Here is a 24,322-nt window from a genome sequence, read left to right on the forward strand (position 1 = left end):
CTTTCTCCCATGCACACGCACTGACATGCACGTATTGTTGGGCGTTGTTGGTGAAAAATACGAAGCTTTACCCAAAGCATCGGCCTTAATCACAACACACATTGCGTTTAAACCAGCTTACACCGTATCATGTATTCATATTCTCCTCCCATACATTTTCACATTCTCCATTTGATGAAGTATGTCGTAGGTTTCTTACTTCCAGTAATGGTCGTTTCATTGCTTCAACCTATTTTTAGCTCTAGTTTAAAGTTATTTTTTTTTTGTGTTGTCCTGCGTCAAATGTATATCCTAGTGCTGTCAGATTTTCATTCCACTGTCCACAGTAGAAATCGCCTTCAGACTGGTTTTCTCCTCTCTTCATCTCGTGTTTGTTTTAATTTAATGTACTGTTGTTTCCTTCCTTTGGGAGTTTAGTTGGATTTATCGCCTCTCTTTCAGTATTTTATTTGCATTGCAGTAAAAATAGACCACATAATTTCAAAGACTAGATTCTTTCTATCGTCTCTCAAATCTCATTATTCTTCAAAAAAGCCATGCTCATATTCCAAGAAGAGAATCTTCGTTATGGGGAAGAGGGTATAGACCATACGGTCCAAAAAGCATCTGAAACCAGAAAGGATTGGAAATGCAATCACTTTGCGATCCCTAGGGATGCCGGTTTCTTTAGGGACAACAATTGCCAGTCGGCTTTCATCACTGCCAAAGTGGTCATCTTGGATTTTGGTCCTTTTTTCTATTCGATGATAGACCTTAAAGGTATCTTTTTCTTCTTGGAGTCGCAACAAAGAGGTAGACAGTGGTAAGATATCATGGAGAATTCAATTTGCAAGTGAAAATGTCTTCCCGAGGTTGAGTTAAATGGGAATTATGATGATGGCCCAACATGGCAGGCAATTAGACGACATACCACTTGCTTTGTCTTGCATGTTTTGAGATTTATTCAGCATATCATCTGGCATGGTCTTGCCCTATTTTGTGTTCCATGTGCTATCATTTATTCCACAAGCAAGTGTTCCCAATTCTCAAATAAAAGTTTGCACAGATCTGGCCCCACTACTTTACTTGATGTACTACTCCCTGTCATTGTGCCTACTGAAATACTAAATGATGCTTCAAAGATTGGAATTGAAATAGAGGCACACCTAGAATGCAATTTGCCTTGGACAAGATCCTTATTCTTCTCACCCCACCCCTAAAAGAAAAGGACTATTTTGCCCATAAATATATTGTTGTTTTCTCTGCAAAATTAACTATGTAATCTGATGATATTATGTATGTAGAAAGTTAAAAGTGACCAAGTCGAACTCTTTGGTTCCTGATGTTATTTTCGTGATCATCTCGTCATTTAAACATTCATAAATGAAAAACTTACAAGGCATAACAACAGAGTTGACTACCAAAAAGCCATTAAGCGCAAGGAGAGTAGAGTACTGGCTTGACAAAGGTGTGTCTATGAAGGAAGTTGATTTCATATTCAGTTCCCGCGCGGTATGGTTGTCATTAATATTTGAAATTTTAGTAAAATACTTGGTATTACTAATAAATATTTAGTTAGTAGTGTCCGATTCAAATCACTCTATTTTGTAGGAACGTGGATTTTTTTCCAAAGGGCTCCGAGTGAATCGATCAATATTCAATCTTCTTAATTAATTGGTGATCACATTCTTATGTTTTAATGAGTTATTGACCACCCAACCCAACCCCACCTAACCAAACCAAACAATTATTAAGAAAAAAATAACATCTTAGAAGGACCACATTGCACCGCCTAAGATCGATCGATTATCAAACTTTGATATATATATATATATATATATATAGGACATGCAGCTATAAAATTAATATGTCCCTTTATAACAATAAATTATTAAGACAAATTAGAGTAAAATTATTAGGTCATGTCATGTACGTATAGCTTTTTGTAGGACAAATGGGATTAACGTGTCTGCAAGCATGGATCATGACCCATTCAGGCCTACGATAGTTTAGTTGAATTAGAATGCTACATGCATGCTGGTAGTACGTTATCATGTTCATTTTGTATATATAGCTTTTCATGAGGATAGATGCATGGGTGATTGATTCTCTTCTTTGTCAACCTGTCATTATCAACGGTACTGCCCATTACCCCATCCATATATATATATATATATATATATATATATATATATACATATATGAATAGCATATAAATCAATAATATTATGGCATGCATGTTGACATGCTTGCTTAGCTAGTGCTTTGTTTAACCTTTTTCGCTTTTCTAATAAATCATGTATAGGCACGGAAAAATGGCACGCATCCGTAAGGAAGAATCAAATAAGTCATGCTGGTCTGCAAGCTAGGAAGAATGAATAATGCATATAGTACTAGTACTACATGCATATAAAGCTCCTAATTTTTATTGTACTTTGGCTATATATGGCTGCATTTTGAAAACATGACTTCGATCTGATCCCTTAGAAATAAACACGTAAAAATGAGCCTGCAGTAGTACTATTAATTGAGCAATATTTATTATTGTCACAGAAATTTATTAATTCAGACATTATATGTAAATGCTGTCATGAAATCTACTTTGTGTTTATATTTCCCACTCTAGACTTTAGATCAGTTCACATTTTCATGACTTGTTACCCTTAATATCTAGCCTTTATTTTTTTTTTTTCCGGCTGAGCAGATCGATCGTTACCTTGTAATAACAAATAGGTAACCTAATTTCCACGCCACATCGATCGTCCGTCTTGATAACGTTAGCTTCTCTTTGTATTTACTCTGCAAGTTGTTTTCTCACACAAACAAAGCTGTACGCATGCATGCAGGCCAGGCTTGTTACAAGACAAAAATATATATTGTAGTTTCTAAATTACTAATTAATCAATCAATTCGAGTCTAAGCCCATCATGAAAAGATAGAAACAACATAAATATATAACCAAATCTAGCCATATATATATATATATGTATATAAGTCCAAAAATACTTATAATAAAATATTAATCTGTATATATGTCATGCGAATATTAAAAACTCACCTTGGTCATGAATAAGTTGAGAAGAACAAAAAAAATGAATCTGAGGTCAGTTGTTTGACACACAACAAACATACTGCACGCAGGCACTAGATTACCTGTAATTGCATATATATATATATATATATATATATATATATATATAATATATGTATATTATTGGAATCTATTATTGGCATGGGCGAGCAGTCAACGTTAACATTTTTTAATTATCTGTAATTGCATATATATATATATATATATATATATATGTATGTATATTGTTGGAATCTATTATTGGCATGGGCGAGCAGTCAACGTTAACATTTTTAATTAATCTCATGACCCACTCTAATTTAACAAAATAGCCAAATTAGTAAAATATGGAGATTTCAGAAAATTTCTACTAATTATTCTAAGATCCCATTTGGATATAAGAAGTGTTTTATCTTATTTTCATTATAACTTTTTCTAAATTTTCACTCAAATTATAATAAACGATTCAACTTTTTCAAATCTCAAAACAATAATAATATTAAAAAATAAAATTTTAACAATATTTTATTCAATTTTTAATTTTCATTTCAACTCTGCATTATTCAAACCGCTACTAAGTAAATGCTGTCGTACTCGTATGAAAATGACAACGACATCATGCAATAAACGCACCTTTTGTTGTCATTTGACTGCAAACTAAGATCTACATACATATATATAAAAAATATATATTTATATTATATAAACATCATGATAATGGGAATGGGATGTTAAAAAATACATAAGACGTGCCGTGGGGCTAGCTTCAAAATTAATATTATGCTTAATTAATTTGTCATCATCCTGCAGCCTTTTTCTTAATCCATGAAACGATTGTAAGCTGATTGAATTGGAAGAATAGGCCTGTTTCTCGAAGTTGTAATTTAAAAACAGTTGTTGATAAAGCTCCGTCTTTTCAAAGCATCTAAAGCCATTAATTACGTATTAATCATATCTTACGTAACATGACTCATGGTCCAACAATATTTAATTTAATTATATTTGCATGTATAAATCCTATGTTGCTATGCATTCTCTTTAAAAAATGAATAAATTTAATATTCATATAAAAAAATTATTTTTTTAATGATACTCTTACCTTTTTTTTTTTCCAAAATCAGTGCCCAGAAATTCTAATACAGTATCTAGCATTACTCTTTTATGAAATATAAATTAATACAGTCTTTGCCAACTATATATATGAGATAAAGGAGCCCTCAAATTGATACCTAGTAACTGGCCGGATGTCCATTTTGATTCATTAATGTTGTTGGATTTTTAATTGAGTTATTCATTCCCACAAACCACACAATACTCTTATCTTAATTTTTTTTGTTTTATTTTTTTTAAACTAATTAAATTTTTCTATTTATTATTTATATACTATACACTTCGTAAAAATAAAAATAAAAAATAATATGTGATATGTGGTGTAAGAATAATGAATAAAATTTTTCTTCTTAACTATAATTCGGGTTAAATACGAAGATCAAGGTTGCTTTTGGACATGATTGTCTCTTTAAAAATGAATTAATTGATTGGATAAATTTTGTACAGGGCTTAAAGCTTTACATTGTAACCTTGGATTTTTTATTTATTTTTTATTATGTTATAAGACTCCAATGTAACATAACAAAAAGAGAGTATACTTCTACGCCTCACTTTTGCAAATTTAGCTAAACCATTTTCTTCGTGCAAATTAATGCAGCTCGAAAATTAGTAGTTAATTTATATCTTACCATGATCATAATCTTGGCTTGATTAAGCATTTCAGTGACAAATATGGAAGTGTCAGAACGGTAAAAAAAAATAAAAAATGATAATTGAATTGATAAAATTGTAAAAGTTATCGATTAAGTTTTTATTTTTATTTAATAATTAAAAAAATTATTATTAGTGAATTGATATTTTTTATTTTTTAAAAAAAAGTTAAAAATGTATAAAAATGATTGAAAGAAAAATAAAAAAGTAGTTGTCGGTACATTTGAATTCGATACAAATCCTCGATTTCAGCAGGAGTAAAAAACAAAATCTGAAGCAGGGAGACAAGTACTATAACGTTAAAAATCAGATCGGACAGAATGCAAACTCCTTCCCGTACTACGTACGTCCTTTCAAGTATGATACTTTTTTTTTTTTTTTTGAGAGAAAATGTTTCCCGAATTTGTTAAAAAAAAAAAAAACTCTGTTACTTATCATTTTCAGGGTGCACACACTATATTTAATTTAATTTTTTTTAATTTTATTCTTACTAAATTAATTTAATTATTTTATTCATCATTCAAATACCAAATAATTAGTAAGAGAAAAAATAAAAAATTATATATAATGTATAGTACGAAGATGATGAATAGAATTATTTGTTAGTACATAATAAATTATCTCTCATTTATACTTTCAATTGTCACTTAATTTGGCGTTGAATTATTTTTATTTCTTTTTTGTGGGAATAACTACAAAATCCTTGAAGCAATGAGAATACATTATGGACTTGTGTACATATGGTGGGAAATTTGGACAACTAAATACATGTAACATGAACCGTGTGGGTTATTTATGCAATTTATTTACGCATATATTAATGAGATCAAGTAGCAACAGCTAGCGTATGTGCAAGTGATCGATAGTACTGCATGCGCGCAGCGGCGCAGGTTTTCTACTTTTCTTACTACTAATTTGATATTGTAATTAAGATATCTGCAAGCTAGCCGCTAGTAACTTTGGTAAATAATTTTGTATCTTTTAACTTTTTATCCAAACTTTTAAGACTAAAGTGAGATAAAAATAAATATATAAAAAGAGTTCTATTAATTTATAATTATTCGTGCAAATGTTTTAGGAAATAATAATATTAATAAATATAATTCAGGGCGAATTATATATATATATATATGATCTCTCCCATTTCAACGTTAATGTCTAGACAAACTAATTTAAAGAATACTCAAAAACTTATATATTCATTTACGTACTTTCCCATCTTATTAATTCGCCAAAAATAAAAAATAAATAAAAATAAATTGCACGTGGCTAAAACGGCGCTCAATTAAATTAGCATTAGTACGTACATTTCACGATGGCGCAATAGCTAGCACACCTCAATTAGCATTAGTTATGTAGCCAAACCAAACCAAACCAGTGTTCAATTTACATGAATTAATTACGTACACTGCACGATGCCGCAGTATATATCATATTATATATAGTTATTTTTTTCTGCATATATATGAAGTGTATAAACTAGTTAGATATATAGCACATTTATAATTGTAATTTATAACTTTAATCTCTTAACTTATTAAATATTAACTCACATGACGTTTTAACTTTAATATGATCAGTTTATAATTACTGATGAGGAGGAGTGCATGCTTGCATCAAATGAGGGTGATAACAAAGATGAACATGATTATTATTAAAAAGAAAAGAAATACTAGTGGTACGTACGTTACCAGCTGGCTAGCTAGCTACTTCTGAATCTTTGATCGTAATTAAATTCTTAAACCAGGATTAATGAGATCCATCTCAAAATTCCGTGTCTAAACTTTCCCATAGCTAGCTGTATCCTAATTGACAATATTAGCATCTTACAAATGCATCTTACAAATTCCCATAGATTATATATATGACATTAATAAATCGATAATAAACTTCTCTAGTTGCAAGTATGGCTTAATTTATTATTAATCTACAACGTACTAAAAAATAATTAAATAATATTTATTTTCCTAACTTATTTTATTAACTAACTTTACCCTAGCTTATAACGGACAGCACATCATGTGCGGGGGGGCCAGATCATACGTAGGTGACGGCTGTCTGCTGCTCCTCATGAGAAGACCCGCACGACTTGTCTGGTTTTTTTTAAAGCTCTATGAACCATATTCCTAGTTTTTACCCCCACGCATCAAATGGAAAACAATCTGCTCGATCGTTGAATTTTTCTTAGCGGACAAAGAAAAAATTCCTTATATATATATATATATATTGGGTTGAGATTAGATCAGAAGTTCAAATTAATTAAAGGAATTACACTTGAAAGCAATTAAACACATTCTATACTCTTAATAATTTGGAAGCGTATTGGCCATGTTGCATGGTTGATGGCCGTCGTAACCGTGTTCTTTGTTAACATAACACACTGAATGCATGCAGTACTACGTACAACTTTGAAACATGCAGATACATGCATGATATGCATGCAGCATGCCTAGCTATTATGGCCAACAATTTTATAAGACTAGTTAGTACCACAAACCCTTTTATATATATAGTACTGCTCGATCGTATATATATATAGGACTCGATCGTAAGGAGTTGGTCTTAGCAATTGAGGCAAATCATGTCTCGTAATACTCAATACTTGCAATTTGTGTAGTCATATATGAAGCTTTTGGGATCCAAAATTACGGGTCATCCCGATCGACCTAATTCATCATGATGAGCCCACCAATTACATCATCTTGGCGTTGGAAGCTACGATCATTAAAAACCATTGACATGATGCATGAAGGTTAATTAAGATGATCTAAATTCGAATGCATTCAGGGTTCCTAGTGAAGGACCTGAATTAGGTCTCCTCGTTTTTTCATGAACGAATTTAATTAAGGTCATGTCAAACCTTCCTGGAGTCGTAGTACTCGATGTTAACCTTTCCCTCATTAATTTATACCCGTATTTAAAAATAAAAACAAGATCATGCAGTCGTTATATATGCTGTGCCACCCTTTTTTTATATGTTATATATATATATATAATAGATCAAGTCAAATCTTGAAAATTAATATAAATTTAATTAATGTAATTATTCCAATGACTTGATCAGTTTTTTAGTGATCACGTATTTTAAAACCCATAGGGGGCGATGAGTACGTAACACCATTTCTGACTTTTTTAAATCTTTAATTGGTCCAATAAGCAGACACAAGACAATGGGCACATGAGCCTCACATCGTACGCAAAGGTTGGATAGAAAGAGAAAACAAATTGGACCTGAATAAGTCTGTATATTTATTTATATTTCTTTCCAGGCAACTTAATATAAAACCTGGAGAAGTAGGTGAGTTCCGTGATGATCATACGTATTGAGAAAGATGACTCTTTTTTTTGCCCAAAAAGAGCGAGCAGCCAATCGAGGATCCACACCGAGATTGACATAAAAGTCAAACTTTGGAAGCTGATAGAAAACAGCGGCCCAACACATATATAATATATCTGCTTATTTAGTACTTACCCTCTTCAAATAATTAATTAACAAATATTTTCACTACATGGGAGATCTAGTAGTACTCCTCCATATTGAGAATGCATGCTTACTTGCATTTGTATACCGTAAAGATGAATATCATTAATGATGGATTGTGATGCTCTCCATGCATTTCACTAAAAATGTACATTATTATAATAAGGGAAGGCGAGCAATAACATGATCATTTACATGAGATTATGTTAATACGTACAACATAAATGATTAAATTTATTTCTTTTCATCGGCTTAAATTTTTAAGATAAATTATGATTTCACATGATATCATAACATAACATATCAGCCTTAAGTACTCTATATGTGGTGACTTCACAAATTATAATATATTTCAAATTATCATGAATTCATGTGAAAGGGAAAGAACTAAAGGCCTTGTTTGGATTTGTAACTCACTTAAACTCATCTCATCTAATTATTATAACTTTTTCAAATTCTTACAAAATATAATAAACAATTCAATTTTTTCAAATCTCAAAACAATAATAATATTAAAAAATAATATTCTATAATATTTTACTTTACCATTCACAAATTATTTCAACTCATCTCTGAATTCAAACGAGGTCTGATTTTGCTATACATCAACCACTATTCATCCCCACACACCACACCTGACAGTTTTTTTTCCATAGAATGTGTAGTGTGGAGTAATGAATAATGACTGATAAGAAGAATTATTCGTTCAAAAATGTTGTTCTAACACCATTGATTTATATATTGGCAAGATTTCAGGCAGCAAAAATCTTTTAAACATGGTGTTCGACCTGTTTTATTTGTTATATATATTCAACCGACTATGCTTTCATACCACAAGCGTGGCCTGTAGTTGTTATTGCAATCTGTACTTGAGTTGTATAAATTTATCAGCAAGAAAAAAGAACAAAAAAATATAATTTGGGCAAGTTCTTTGAACCCAGTACGGGACCCCCCCACCCAAAAAAATTACTAGAAAAGGTTTCAAGGAAAAAAAAAAAATCGAATTATTGGGGAAGGACAGCAGTTTTGCTCTAGTACTTGCCGGAAGGAAAAATAAAGAAATTAAGGGAAATAAAGAAAGCGAAGGTACTGATGATTAACAGGCAATAACATGTTAATTGACTGCCAAAATGATTTTCTATTAATGCAGGAAAATTTTATATATTATATTCTAAACTTATTTTTATGATAAGATGATAAAATTATGATCATCAATCATTAAATTATTTTATTAAAAAAATTAAGAAATGATATTCTAAGAGTTATGGAAAGATTATATATGTAATATATTTACAAATTGAGATAAAAGTGTAATAGGAATATAATATATAGTATTGCTGATTAAACATAACATGGAATTAGAGTCAGTACTATAGCAGAGTCTACTGCCCCCTAAGACTACGGCAATTAAAAATTGTTGAATGAGATTAATTATTATTGTTGCACATTGCGCTGGTATTTATTTTTTAACATTTTCCGCCGCTAATGATGGCGTTCCCTCGTGATCAGGGTTAATATGAATTTTTTAATATTCCTAACTGCAATTAAATGTCTAAAAATATATAATCGAAACAGTGGTAAACAATTGAGAGACGATGAATCCAATTATGATAAAATCCCACTTGTTTGAGTCGAGGATGGAATTGGTGCTGTTTCCAATCACACGATGACACATGTTCTCTGTTTTCCAATCTCTTGAAGGCTCGTTTAGACACTTAGAATATTTTAAAATATATGTGAATAATAATAAAATTATTTGAGTTAGAAAAAAAAATATTGAATAAAAATATTATAAAGTTTAAAAATTATTTGAATATAATTTTTTGTTTAAATTAGTTTGAAAAAGTTCTCTTTTTTTTTATTGTGTTTTGTTTGAAATTTTGAAAAAATTGTATTGAGTTTTGTGTTTAAATAATGATTAGGTAATAATTAGATAAAAAATTTAAAAATTTAAAATTGAAAAAGTGTTTTATATTTTAATAATATTTGAGAAAGAAATATCTGAAAATATCCGATAATACTTAAAAATATATTGTTACACAAACAAAGCCTCAGTATCAGGGGCTCTTCCTTTAATCAGTTAGCGCATCGACCCTTGAACATTTAGGGTAAAGGAATTGTTATTGCTCAAGTCAGTTAATGATAGGTTTTAAAATCCTTGAAAAAAAAAAAAACAATCAACAAAGCCAAAATGCAAGTTTCTATCCATATCGTGGCTTTTGGAATCAGTCCACAGAATCTCATCATCTTGTTTTGAAATAAAAGTTTAAGAAAAAATAAATCTCCACTTATCCTCAAATTGATCTAACCTCGTTATAATTTCTCTGTCAAAGATCAGCGTTGACGCCGGAGAGCATAAAATATTCGATATTATTTGTTTCAATTATACATTATTTTACAGTAAAAATGAAAAATATCTGAATCCATGATGTCTATCCCATAAGATCCTCTTTCTCATTTATTAGCAAGCTAAAAAACCTTTGTAAATTTTGATTAATTCCGGGATTATGATCTCTTTTTTCTTATCTTATATCAATGCTATTTTATTTATTTATTTATTTATAAATATAGGCATGCATATGTTTTATATTCAATCACAATTTAGAATAATAAAATAAGTTATATCTGGAGTGGTGTGCAAATAAGTTATAAAAAAATCAAAAATTGTTAAAATAGTAATCTTCTTAATATCAATAAATAAATGCGAAATATTTCAACGCCACTAATGTATTGAATATGTTTATAACAAGGTGGAGACTACCTAAAATATTTTTTCTACCCAATATATAGACCTTTTAGAAAATTTTGGACTCCACAGCTATGCGCGCCTACTTCGGCTCTGCAGATTGCCTGTACCGATAGTAAACATAGCGTGAGATCCGTTGACATTGACCTTGATGTATCCTAAATTTTAATGAAAAAATATTTATACAAATTTGAAATATCTCAATTTTGTAAATATGTTAGTTTGAAAATAAATTAAAAAAATAATTTTTGATATAGAAATTACAATTATTTAAATTTTTAAAAATTATAATCATATTCTTAAAAGTTTAAAAGTTATAATTATTAAAAAATTATATGCGATTATTTGAATTTTAAAAAATTATGATCATATCTTTAAAAGTTAAATTATAATCATATCTTTAAAAATTTGAAAGTTGTAATTATTTAAAAATTTGTATGTGATTATTTGAATTTTTAAAAATTATAATCATATTCTTAAAAGTTTAAAAGTTGTAATTATTTAAAAATTATATGAATATTTTCATCTATTAAAAATATTTTTAAAATTCGAATTAAGTTATTTATTATCTAAAAAAGTATATTTGAAAAAAAACGTAAAAATATATTTTTTAAAACTACCCAAAAAAGGCAATTTCTTCCTGAGAATTCTAACGGCGAATATTAATAAGCCTGTCAAGTTGGAGCTGGTTCTTTCATCTCCGAGGCCGGGCTACCAGGAGTAGAGGGACATGACAATGCCTCTATTATTACTATTAAAAAAATCGGATTGTTTAGGCTGCCAAGGTGGTGACGACTTTCTAGCTTCTATTATTAAGGGTCCCACGAATTTAAAGTCAAAAACCCTCATATTAAATAGACCATTATCATACCTTTTTAGTTTTTATCCCATCATAATACAACAAATTAAACACTTTTTGGGGTTTATTTATTTATTAAATTATATAATGTTCAAGTTCAGATATATATAAAATCTGCACCATGTGCTATTTCACTTGCCATGTTCACACGGGTCCCACCTGATTGATGGCTAATCCAACATTCAAGATGGGAGGATTTTTGATACATTCCCTCCACCCCAATTTCGTACAATACACTGTTATCGTGAAGATTTTTGATAAGCACAATCATTTTCAAACTAAGAGCTGCATACCTATCCGCATCCTTAAAAATTAATCTTTAACCAAATTATAGGAAAAAAAAAAATATAAAAAACGAAAAAAACTCATCTACATTGGGTTTCCTAAATTAAGTTTTGATTTTAAGATGTGTACAGTTAACTCTCCAAATGTACACATCCTAAATCATTATTTTGATTTTTTTTTATTCCAAACTTATATTTTAATAGAATATAAAAAAAGAATATAAAAGGAAGTGAGATAAAAAAAAATAATAAATAAATAATAGAAAAAAATTATTTTAATAGAATAGGTGAAGAATAAAATTTAAGAAAAAATTATAAGAAGTGTGAGCCAAATTTTAAGAAATATTATAGGAAGATGAGAATGCTTTAAAATAAATAAATATCCTTTCTATATCGATTTTTTCCAATGTTAGACATGTAATTAGTATAGTTCTTTTAGAGAATTTATTTTGAGAGTCATGGTTCTTTTAACGTTACTCCAAATAATGTGACAGTATTTTTATATAAATATAAGATTAAAGTGGCTATACAAGAATTATATTCGAAATATGTGAATATAATTCTCCTTATTTTAAATTAGATTAGATCCGCCCCATGACATATCACCATGACATCAAATTACTTTTAAGTTGTTTGAATTTATTTGAGCCAATGTACTAAAAGGGTAATAATAGATTTAAAATCTTTTTATCACCACTTTACTACTCTTAATATATATATGTTTTTAAAGTATTTTTTTAATATTTTTAATCATTAAAAAAATTAAAAAATATATATATAATTTTATTAATAGTGACTTTCTTAATTATTAAATAAAAAAATTGAAAATTTAAAATTAAAAAAGTAGTAGAAGAACCGTAAGCTATCATTATTCACTACCTGGGGCCCAAATGACTAGAAAGCAAAACAAATAAATACAAAATCATAGAAAGTAAAATGGTAACACCAAGTCCAGAACACCACAAAGAGTGGTGCACGGAACCAGGTGGCACACGATACCTGCCACGTTGACAACCTGGGGCCCCACTATTGCGGTGTGATAGGGGGAGGTTGGAACCCCAAGGCGCCACCAAACACATCACCATAATCAGCAAGATAGAGAAAGAGAGAGAGAAAAAGCAAGAGGTCCACTCGGGTTGGGGAGCTAAACGGCGGGTTTACATTGCCTCACGTCACGGGATGGAGATACTTGAGGGGTGTATATATATTATATCCGTGTGTGTGATCAGGGATAAGCAGTGAAGAAAAGCACATCACTTTTTTCTTTCTTGGGATACAGAATTCTCATTCAATGGCCCTTTAAAACTCTCTGGTTCCTTCAAACTCAGACCTACGCCTATGCACACACGTACTGCATTTCTAGTGCTCCCATAGACCTGATACTTCGCTTTGTTGTTGTCGTGGACTCGTGTGCGTGTTTGCTTTTCTGGGTTCAAGCCAAAGATGGCGAGTGGCAAGGCTATCGATCTCGAGCAGATCAAGAACGAGACCGTTGATCTGGTATTCCTTCTTTCATCTTCCATTCATTTTCTCATGAAACTTGGATGAGATTTTTTTTTTTTTTTTTTTTTTTGAATTTTCGTTTCTATTTGTTCTGAAAGGTGATTTTTTTTTTTCCTATAAATTAGATCTATGGGTCCTAAGTGGAGTACTCCACTTGCGAAGTTTCTCACCATCTTTTTTTCTTCGTTTTTCTTTTCCCAGTTGATTTTTCTCTTTCTTCCAAGTCTGGCTAATGCCCAGATCAGAAAAGAAAGGGTTTATTTTCGCTTCATTTTCATTAGAATGATTTTCTTTCGTTTCATTTTCATTAAATTCTATTTCTTTCTAATTTGCTTTAAAATGCAGTTCTTCTCTTAGGAGAAGAACTGAGTCGTCAGATACATAGGAGAACAAAGTATTGAATTTGATGTTAAGTTGCACACGACATGCACGAAAAGCTTCAAGTCCAGTACTTGTTTTCTACGTTCCTACATATTATAAGAAGTCTTCGTGTTTCATTAATTTCCTTTTGATGTTTCCTCTAACTTTTCCTGCCTTTTCACTCCAACCAAACAGATCACATGTATCCTATAGAAACTAGATCTAAACATGTGAAAGACAGAGAGATAGAGTTTTGTACGCCTCATTTTTTTCGCTATTTTTTAATTTCTTTAAATGGTTGCCATTTTTTACCAAGCTCTCTCCCTTGGTTGTTACTCTTAGGGAATTTTAAGTACCTTTCCGTGGTACTTCAGGCTTTTCGCACTTTCGAAAGGTTCCCTTGGAAATCCTTTTTTTCTGTTAGGTTCACTTTTACAAAACTTTTGGTTAGATTAATTTTTATAATTTTTTAAAATTTTTATATGAAATAAAATAAATAATTTAAAATTTTTAAATTTTTAAATAAATATATATTTTAATAATATTTTATTTAATTTTTAACTTCTATTTTATCTGCGAAAACAGTCTATGCTTACTTTTCGGGGAGGAACTCTCACATTCAACGGCTCTGAGTTGTGAGTCTTCTGACTCTCCCCGACACTTGTGATCTACGAATCTTGGATTCATCAATTCAAGCTTTGTGTTTGTCAATATTACCCTTGGTTCTCCAGAATTTTACTTCAACACCACCAACATCTAACCGTTTTCAGAGCGCGTGGAGTGCACGAGTTAATAACGTGGGTGGAAGTCGCGCCCTCCCAAGTCCCACTTGACACAAACATTTTTTTATGTTGTTACGGCTTGAGTCAACGCTTTTGTGATTGGCCAGCATCCCTATGCTTTAATTTTGCCAGACTTTTTTTTTTTTTTTTTTTCGTTTTGAGTTCGTTTAACGAGTTCTGGGTCGACTCGGCGATCTGAGCCACTAAGAACATCTTCATTTACTTAAATCTATTTTTAAAATTTAACCAATACCATATTTTTTAAATTTATCTATTTCATTTAAATTCAATCTTCATTCATTCACTATGTAATAATAAAATATTATTAATTTAATAACTTTTTTATTTAATTTATTTTTATCACATTTTATTTTGTACCTCTATCAATTAAATGTTAATAATAATTATATTATAATTAAATTAATATTAAAAAAATAATATTTTCAAAAGTCATTTAATACTAATAACAAAAATATTTAATTAAACTCATCTAAAATTCTATCTAAATTTCTTAATTACAACCAAATAGTATTTTTGCTTGGAGTGAGAAACTAATATTTTAATGTTTGCTTGGAGTGAGAAATTAATATTTTAATGTTTGGTAAATCAATTGTAATTCTCCATCTTTAGCTAACCACTATAGAAAAAATCTAAATTATTTTAGATTTGCCCAATTTAATGTGTGATGTTTTTTATATCAATTATACAAATTTTAACCAACCTTCTTATTTGGCCAAATCAATGAGGATGCTCTCGGGAAGGAAATCTTGAACTGACAGAAAGCATTTTTTTTTTTTTTAATTTTGTTGCTTAATTTTAATACTAGAGAATTATAAGCTTATTTTATAGCCGAGCTGCTTGTGTTGCATGGATTTCCGAAGTACTTCGACATGCTTAATGAACAGCAGTTGCCGGCCGATTGAACATATCTTGAATCTATGCGTAAACTATATGAGGCACTCTCTACTTGAAGAAAAAATCAACACAATTAGACAAACCATCTACGAAGGTGTACTTAGTATTCCGATTTTCTGGTAATTCTTCTGTGTACAGGAAAAGATCCCTATTGAGGAAGTGTTTGAGCAGTTAAAATGTACAAGGGAAGGTTTAAGCCAAGCGGAAGGAGAAAGCCGGCTTCAAATCTTTGGACCCAACAAACTAGAGGAGAAAAAGGTCGTTTATTTGTGATAGCATATCAACTATAAGTTTCGATGAAAACGTTTATGCATGAACTCTGATAATGGTGATCTGTGTATGTTTGTATTTAAATGCACAGGAAAGCAAGTTTCTCAAGTTTCTGGGGTTCATGTGGAATCCCCTTTCATGGGTCATGGAAGCTGCTGCTATAATGGCTATTGCATTGGCAAACGGTGATGGAAAGCCACCGGATTGGCAAGACTTCGTTGGCATCTTTGCGCTGCTGGTCATCAACTCTACAATCAGTTTTATTGAGGAAAACAATGCTGGGAATGCTGCTGCAGCTCTCATGGCTGGTCTTGCGCCTAAAACTAAGGTAACAACAAATTAACAGTGAATCAAACTATGTAGCCGCCCATTTGAGAGCTACCTATATTTCTAAAATAATCACCCGGTCCGGAAATATCATTCTTATGCAAGCATAAGCATATAATCATTGGTTTTTGGTGTCTTTCTTATTCTGTCTTTCATGAATATTTACGTGTAGGTCCTTAGGGATAGCAAGTGGAGCGAGCAGGAAGCTGCAATTCTGGTTCCAGGAGACATCGTGAGCATTAAATTGGGAGACATCATCCCTGCCGATGCTCGTCTTCTTGATGGTGATCCTTTGAAGATTGACCAGTCTGCTCTTACTGGAGAATCACTTCCTGTGACCAAGTATCCAGGGGATGAAGTTTTCTCTGGCTCAACTTGTAAGCAAGGTGAAATTGAAGCTGTTGTCATTGCGACTGGTGTTCATACATTTTTTGGGAAGGCAGCACATCTAGTGGATAGCACCAACCAGGTTGGGCACTTCCAGAAGGTGCTCACCGCTATTGGAAACTTCTGTATTTGCTCCATTGCAATTGGAATGCTGATTGAGATCATAGTCATGTACCCGATTCAGAAACGAAAGTACAGGAGTGGAATTGACAATCTTCTGGTGCTCTTGATTGGAGGCATCCCCATTGCCATGCCAACTGTCTTGTCCGTGACAATGGCTATTGGGTCCCACAAGCTATCTCAGCAGGGTGCCATCACCAAGCGAATGACTGCAATTGAAGAGATGGCTGGTATGGATGTACTTTGCAGTGACAAAACTGGGACACTAACGCTCAACAAGCTTACTGTTGACAAAACCTTGGTTGAGGTGTTCGTAAAAGGTGTGGAAAAGGATCATGTGATCTTGCTTGCTGCTAGAGCTTCTAGAACGGAAAATCAGGATGCAATTGATGCCGCCATTGTTGGAACGCTTGCTGACCCTAAGGAGGTCTAACTTAGTTTTAAAGTTTTTCTTTTCCTTGGCCTTGTAGTTTTCTGTTTATTGGGTGTGAAATTGAAACCTGAGTGACAATATGGCAATACTTAAAACGTGTATGCAGGCTCGGGCTGGTATCAGAGAGGTGCACTTCTTCCCATTCAACCCAGTGGACAAGAGAACTGCTTTGACTTACATTGATTCTGATGGAAACTGGCACCGATCAAGCAAAGGTGCCCCTGAGCAGGTAACCTTGTTCCTGCTATTCGCCTTGCCCAAAATTGCAAGACACCATTTAAGAGGTTACGAGTTTTGACCTTTGCTTATTTAATTAATTTCTGTAAGCAGATCTTGGCCCTCTGCAATTGTAAGGAGGATTTTAAGAAGAAGGTTCATGCAATTATTGATAAGTTTGCGGAACGCGGACTTCGATCATTGGCTGTTGCTAGACAGGTTTTTACTTGTGAACCTGATAGCTGTCTTCCACCTCCATTGCTGTTTTCTTTTTGCTTGGATGAGTAGCAACCTCATTTTATTTATTTACTTTTTGCAGGAAGTGCCAGCAAAAACTAAGGAAAGTCCCGGCGGTCCATGGCAGTTTGTTGGTCTGTTATCCCTCTTCGATCCTCCAAGACATGACAGTGCAGAAACCATTCGTAGGGCTCTCAATCTTGGGGTTAATGTCAAGATGATTACTGGTAATGCAAACAATTGTTTTACATTCCCTACAATTGCACTATTTTTCTTTCTTCAATTTTGCTCATTTGTACTGTTGATTTGATATGCAGGTGATCAACTTGCCATAGCAAAGGAAACCGGCCGAAGACTGGGAATGGGAACTAATATGTATCCTTCTGCTTCTTTACTTGGTCAACACAAGGATGAAAGTATCGCCGGCCTTCCTATCGAAGAGTTGATTGAAAAGGCAGATGGGTTTGCTGGAGTATTTCCAGGTTGGTACTTTCACTATACTGGCTGGTGACAAGCATGAAATTTTGGCACTTCAACATCTAGTTTATTATGTCTTCTAGCACTAAATTCTGTTTTTTCCACTGCATAGAGCACAAATATGAAATTGTGAAGAAGCTGCAGGAGAGGAAGCACCTTTGTGGAATGACAGGAGATGGTGTCAATGATGCCCCTGCTTTGAAGAAGGCAGATATTGGTATTGCCGTTGCGGACGCTACTGATGCTGCAAGAAGTGCTTCTGACATTGTTCTCACAGAACCTGGGTTGAGTGTTATTATTAGTGCAGTGCTAACTAGCAGAGCTATATTCCAAAGAATGAAGAACTACACTGTTAGTTTTCTCTCCTCTATTACTATCATAGACCATGCTCTAAGTTCTCCTTTGGGTGAAAATTTATGGGATCCCTTGCCATTGTTTTTTTTTCTTTTGCAGATATATGCAGTCTCCATCACCATTCGTATAGTTGTAAGTACATACTGAAATGCTTTCAAACTTAATAAGTAGTTCTTAGAGAATTGGTCCTAATCAACATGTTTTTTTCCTACTTGCAGTTTGGTTTCATGCTTATTGCTCTGATATGGAAATTTGACTTCTCTCCCTTCATGGTTCTGATCATTGCCATTCTAAATGATGGTGAGTTCTTGATAAATGCGCATGTAAACCGATTTAAAACTCTTTCATTATTTGTGCTTACACAGCTTGATTTGTATTTGAGACGAGGTATTGTTGTATTTTGAAGGAACAATTATGACAATCTCAAAGGACAGAGTGAAGCCATCTCCTCTGCCAGATAGCTGGAAACTGAAAGAGATATTTGCTACTGGGGTTGTTCTTGGAGGTTACTTGGCATTGATGACAGTCGTATTCTTCTGGTTAATGAAGGACACCGACTTCTTCCCTGTACGCAAGAGATTTCTTCTTCATATCTATCGCGTAACTGTACTTAATTTCAAGGAAGTTTTCTTTATGTTCGTTTGACTTTTGTTTAACATTATTTCCATTGTTGTTGTTTTAGGAGAAATTTGGTGTAAGGCATATAAGGAATAACGACAATGAAATGATGGCTGCTTTATACTTGCAAGTGAGTATTGTGAGCCAAGCTCTGATATTTGTGACTCGATCACGCAGCTGGTCCTATGCTGAACGCCCTGGATTGCTATTAATAACGGCTTTCTGTATTGCACAACTGGTAAGAATAATGGGTCCTCGGATACCTTTTAGGTAGTATTTACTCGAATTTGATTAATTACTCTTACTGCTAGGGAATACCTTATACAAATCTTCAAGATGCATGCTGTCAAATTTAATCAATAAAAATTTAACTCTCACGATCGATCTGCTCTGAAATTAAATTGTGGGCTGGGAGGAAAAGAGTATCCACACCGTTTCCTTTTGCTATCCCTTCCATTACCACCCAACCAAACACAAGAAAATACCCCTTCCTCTCCCTCTGTTTACAAGAAGCTGCTAACTGATTATGGTCTTCTCAGATTGCAACTGTCATAGCAGTTTATGCCAACTGGGGATTTGCGAGGATTAAAGGAATGGGTTGGGGTTGGGCTGGAGTCATCTGGCTTTATAGTCTTGTCTTCTATGTTCCACTTGATATAATAAAGTTTGCCACCCGTTACATCTTAAGCGGGAAGGCATGGACGAACATGCTAGAAAACAAGGTAATTTGGTTTCTTTTCTGTTTCAGAAAGTAGAATATCGATTAATCTTATTGCAAGATTTAATTGAAGCTTCAATTTACTCTTTTGTTTTTTTTATTAAATTCAATGTAACAGACAGCCTTTACCACCAAAAAAGATTACGGTAAGGAGGAGAGAGAAGCTCAATGGGCTCATGCTCAAAGAACCCTACATGGACTTCAACCACCAGAATCCTCTAATCTCTTTTCTGAGAAGAGCAGCTACAGAGAGTTGTCTGAGATTGCTGAACAGGCCAAGAGGCGAGCTGAGGTTGCAAGGTAAGCCATCATCTTGTTAGGCTCTAAATAATTAAATATATATATTTTTTAGCAGTGTTTTTATTGTCCATTAACTCATGATGAGAAATAATATATATGTTGCATGCACTACTGTGAATCAGTATTTAAGAAAGTAACCTTCTCATTTCTTTCTAATTTTGTTGGTATATATAGGCTTCGGGAGCTACACACACTGAAGGGGCACGTGGAGTCAGTGGTGAAGCTGAAAGGGCTGGACATTGACACAATCCAGCAACATTATACCGTGTGAAAAACCAGAGAAGCTGCTAGCAACGACCGGAGGGGGATCAAAAGGGGTGTGGTTTGATGGTACTGTGTTAATCTCAAAAAAAGCAGGCCTAAGTCCTAATTAGTTAAACCTTTCAAGCGATAGGAAAGCACGTTTGTCCTACGTACAACTCTCCCAGCTTGTTTTCTTTTCCTAAGCGTATTATAAATTCCAAGAGTAGTAGTAGTAGTACTGCCGGAAGATGGTGTTGCATTTGATTTCTTCATTTAATTGCTCTGATGTGGGAGCGGAGTAATCATGTGATGATCACTTGCACAGTTTTCTTGGCTAGCTCGAACTTCTCTTTTTTTTTTTTACTTCTCTTCTTTCTTTGTTATCATATATATGCCATATCGTCGAATGGAAGTGATCAAATGTAAACAGAAAACATGCATATATGAGGGTATGATCTGGACCTGGGAGAATAAAAAGTCCATGGGGTTTCTACGGCAATGTACAAACAATTATAAAGTTATATAGATCTATTGGTGTCTTGCTAGCTTCACGTTCTTGCATGATCACAGCCTTGAATAGATACATAAAACTCCATTTTTTTACTAATTTAGTGCGACCAATTACGAAATTTATTGAACACCATAATGATTTTTGTTGTTTATATTATTTGGTGACCCAAAAAATCTTTCGAGCCCGGCCCCAGCTAGCTAGTCTTGATATATATAATTCTCTTATTCCTAATCGTTTGACTTCTAAATTATACTTCATCCACCAAATTTAGTAACGCTGCATTCTTTTCTTTTGCCTTTTTGGTAAGTTTATAGTGGAGCATTAATAAAGCTCCATTCATTTTATTGCCGTGTGAAATAAAAATTTGTTTAATTATTCTTTTTTTCACCTGTCAGACATATATATATACACATATATATATATACATATATATTTCAAAATTGTCTGTTTATAGTTCTAGCTAATTTAGAGATCAACTTAATTATGTGCATATTTAATATATATATATATATAATTATTTATTTATCTCATAAAAGTTCATTCTTGTCATAATTTGCATGACTACTGCATGTAAGTCGAAAAAAGTATGAAAGTGGATCTAATTCACAAAAGTGAAAAAAGTATAAAAGTCGATTATTCCTGATCAAATATATATAATAAAAGTATATACGGCTTGCAGCACTAGTTGGAGAAGTACTATACATACAAAGAGATTTTATAAAAATAAACTTATAAATATTTGATGTAATTTTATATGATCTGTTAGATCTATTTTACAATAAAAATAATTTTATAATTTGATAAATAATATCAAGTCATATTAATTTGTATGTTGGCTTTTATGTAATCTTTTATGGTTAAAGTATTTCTCTTGCTAGTTATCAACGTTTACATTTTCTTCTTAGCCTTGATCACTTCTATAACCAACAGGTTGTTTAACGGGAAAAAAAAAAAAAAAGAGAGAGAGAGAAGAAAATAAGAAGAAAAAATAACTTTGCGCTCCAAAGTAAATTTAGGGAATACTTGAAGAATGAGATGGGATAAGAATTTTGTGAATAGTAATAATTAAGATAGTTTGTGAATAAGAGTGAGATAGTTGGAGTTAATATTTTATGGGATTTTGTAAAAGAAGAAAGAAAAAATTGAATAAAAAATATTATAAAATTAAAATATTGTTAAAATATTATTTTATAATATTATTTTTATTTTGGGATTTGAAAAAATTAATTAATTTTTTTTTCAAGTTTAGAAAAGTTATAATGATTAGTTTGAAAATATTTATATTTGAGTAATGTTTGGGAATTAAAAAATGAGATGTAATGTGATGGGATGAAAATTACTTCCAAACATCCCCTTAAGCGCATATTAATTCATGTGATTCTTGTTCAGCATCCTAGCTAGCTAAATAAAACAAGCAAGTTCTTCGAAAAAAAAAAATAAAAAAAATAAAGAAATAAAAAAAATAAAACAAGCAAGTTGCATTGTTCATGATATATATTACTAATATTAATGGTTTAAAACACTTGCAAATTATAATATTAATATTGGCCATTAATGGAAGCTGCTGCAAGAATTCAAGGGATCTAATAATTGACTTAAGAAATCGTAGCAGAAGCTTATAATATTATATAATATTTGACCAGATCATGCACGTGCCACTTTGCAAATTACACAATTACTCGCGGTAACGAAATGATCTCAAATTCTATAAATAGTAATAAAAAATAATAATAAAATATTAAATAATAATGAAAAGTATTCTCACTCCACATACTATATACTATATATATTTTTTTTTCTTATAATAAGTATGTAGTTTATAAATGGTAAGTAGAATAACTCATGAATTAGTTTAATAATAATAAAATAAAATAAATAATAAAATATAATTTTAAAATATAAAAAGTGTGTAGGATGAAGAAACTCTCATAAAAGATGAACTAAAATGATATCTATATACTAAAATGATATCCATGAGTGCCATAAACCTTTCCACGCGGATTACATAGAACCAAGTGCAGAGAATAAACTGGCTTGCAAAAGAAACAAAATTAGCTTGTATTTTCCACTAGAAACCGAAGAGCATTCACCTGCAACTCAAGACAGGTTATATAACTTCCCACTTCTTTGAGCAACTCATCATCAGCATCCATCTCATTTCCCCCTGGTAAAAGATATCTGAGATTCTTCAACTGGCTGCTACTGATCTTCTGCTCTTCACTTCCATCTTTTTTTCTCAGTATTACTGATCTCCTAGTACTCCTAGTGATCAGCTTCTTAAGTTCTGGCTTACTATAATTAGGGTTTTGAGAAAATTTCATTGGGATCAACGCATTAGAAACATGGGGCAGTGGTGAAATCTTACCATTATTTTGCCTACGAGTGTAATGACTGTGGGAAGATGTAAGATGATGAAGGCTGGAAGAGTTCGTGAATCCACCTGCATTGTGATGATCATCATTTGTTTGAAGCTTTAGTTTCAAGGCACGACTCCATGCAAACTCGTCAGCAGACAGTACCATTGCCATGTCCACTTCATGTCGAACAAGCTTCTCCAACCGATCCTTCGGTTGATTATCATTTTCATCTGATAGAATCTTTTGGTTGATCTTCAATAAAGCTGGCACTAAGTGATCCACATATCTTCTTGCAAACACGGCTCGTACTTTTTCGTTTGGTTCAAGGGAATAAATGCGTCTCTTTGTTAGCATTTGCCTCTCCATCCAAGAAATGAACAATGCTGCCACGTACCACAGCAAAAAAACAGATGAAGAGGATATAACAATGAAAGAAGAAGAAGAAGAAGAAGAAGAAGAAGAAGGTGATAAATAAATAAGACAAGTACCAAGATCACGGGCCTGTGGTGATTATAAGGGCTATATATGTATTAGGGAGAATTGCTAAATCAAAGGGGCTCGAGTCAAATTTAGGAGGAGATACGAAGAAACGAAACTAGAAAACGAATTAATTGAAAGAGAATAATACGAGAGAGATCTGTGTAATGCTCTTTTTTTTTTTTTTTTTTTGGTTTGGATTATTCTCCACCGCGCAAGATGGAGGCAAAAGAAGTTTGCAGTGCTGGTTGAATCACCTGCAGGGGTTTTTAAAAAAGGGGAATGTGTGACATCTTATCCTAGTCCTATCCTGGCCCACCATAACACTCATGCCCCAAACAAGCCTTGACACGTGGACTCAGGATCACAAATCGATGATTTGATTCCTCAAAAGGGACCATCCTATGCATGCCATAGGAAATTGCCTCTTGGATTTGGAATGCCTCAAATATGGGGGCTCTAATTCTATGTAGTACTGATCAAGGCCAAGGGTAGGAAACTGATCAGTTTATTTATTAATAGCAGAGACAGAGAGAT

At 32.4% G+C, this 24,322-nt stretch overlaps 2 protein-coding genes across 2 annotated transcripts; one reads left to right on the top strand and one right to left on the bottom strand.

Moving 5' to 3' along the window:
• The first annotated feature begins 13,291 nt into the window (after window positions 1–13,291).
• Window positions 13,292–20,777, top strand: LOC121261051 (plasma membrane ATPase 4-like). The gene is made up of 16 exons (XM_041163190.1): window positions 13,292–13,680; window positions 15,879–15,998; window positions 16,102–16,338; window positions 16,510–17,271; window positions 17,384–17,506; window positions 17,608–17,712; window positions 17,813–17,957; window positions 18,048–18,212; window positions 18,320–18,558; window positions 18,661–18,693; window positions 18,780–18,861; window positions 18,968–19,128; window positions 19,244–19,417; window positions 19,719–19,901; window positions 20,016–20,197; window positions 20,372–20,777. Exons 1-16 carry the CDS (start codon window positions 13,624–13,626, stop codon window positions 20,466–20,468), a joined length of 2,865 nt encoding a protein of 954 aa, XP_041019124.1. The 5' UTR covers window positions 13,292–13,623; the 3' UTR covers window positions 20,469–20,777.
• Window positions 20,778–22,911: 2,134 nt separating this feature from the next.
• LOC121261052 (transcription factor bHLH146) lies at window positions 22,912–24,057 on the bottom strand. The gene has a single exon (XM_041163191.1). It carries the CDS (start codon window positions 23,672–23,674, stop codon window positions 23,003–23,005), a length of 672 nt encoding a protein of 223 aa, XP_041019125.1. The 5' UTR covers window positions 23,675–24,057; the 3' UTR covers window positions 22,912–23,002.
• Window positions 24,058–24,322: the final 265 nt, after the last annotated feature.

Source organism: Juglans microcarpa x Juglans regia, chromosome 4D, assembly GCF_004785595.1.
Source record: "Juglans microcarpa x Juglans regia isolate MS1-56 chromosome 4D, Jm3101_v1.0, whole genome shotgun sequence".
NCBI classification, from domain to species: Eukaryota; Viridiplantae; Streptophyta; class Magnoliopsida; order Fagales; family Juglandaceae; genus Juglans; species Juglans microcarpa x Juglans regia.

Coding starts and splice junctions, on each gene's coding strand:
- LOC121261052 (XM_041163191.1), bottom strand. CDS start 23,674: ATGGAGAGGCAAATGCTAACAAAGAGACGCATTTATTCCCTTGAACCA.
- LOC121261051 (XM_041163190.1), top strand. CDS start 13,624: ATGGCGAGTGGCAAGGCTATCGATCTCGAGCAGATCAAGAACGAGACC. Junction 18,559..18,660: donor AAAGAATGAAGAACTACACT/GTTAGTTTTCTC, acceptor TTTCTTTTGCAG/ATATATGCAGTCTCCATCAC. Junction 19,902..20,015: donor CGAACATGCTAGAAAACAAG/GTAATTTGGTTT, acceptor TCAATGTAACAG/ACAGCCTTTACCACCAAAAA.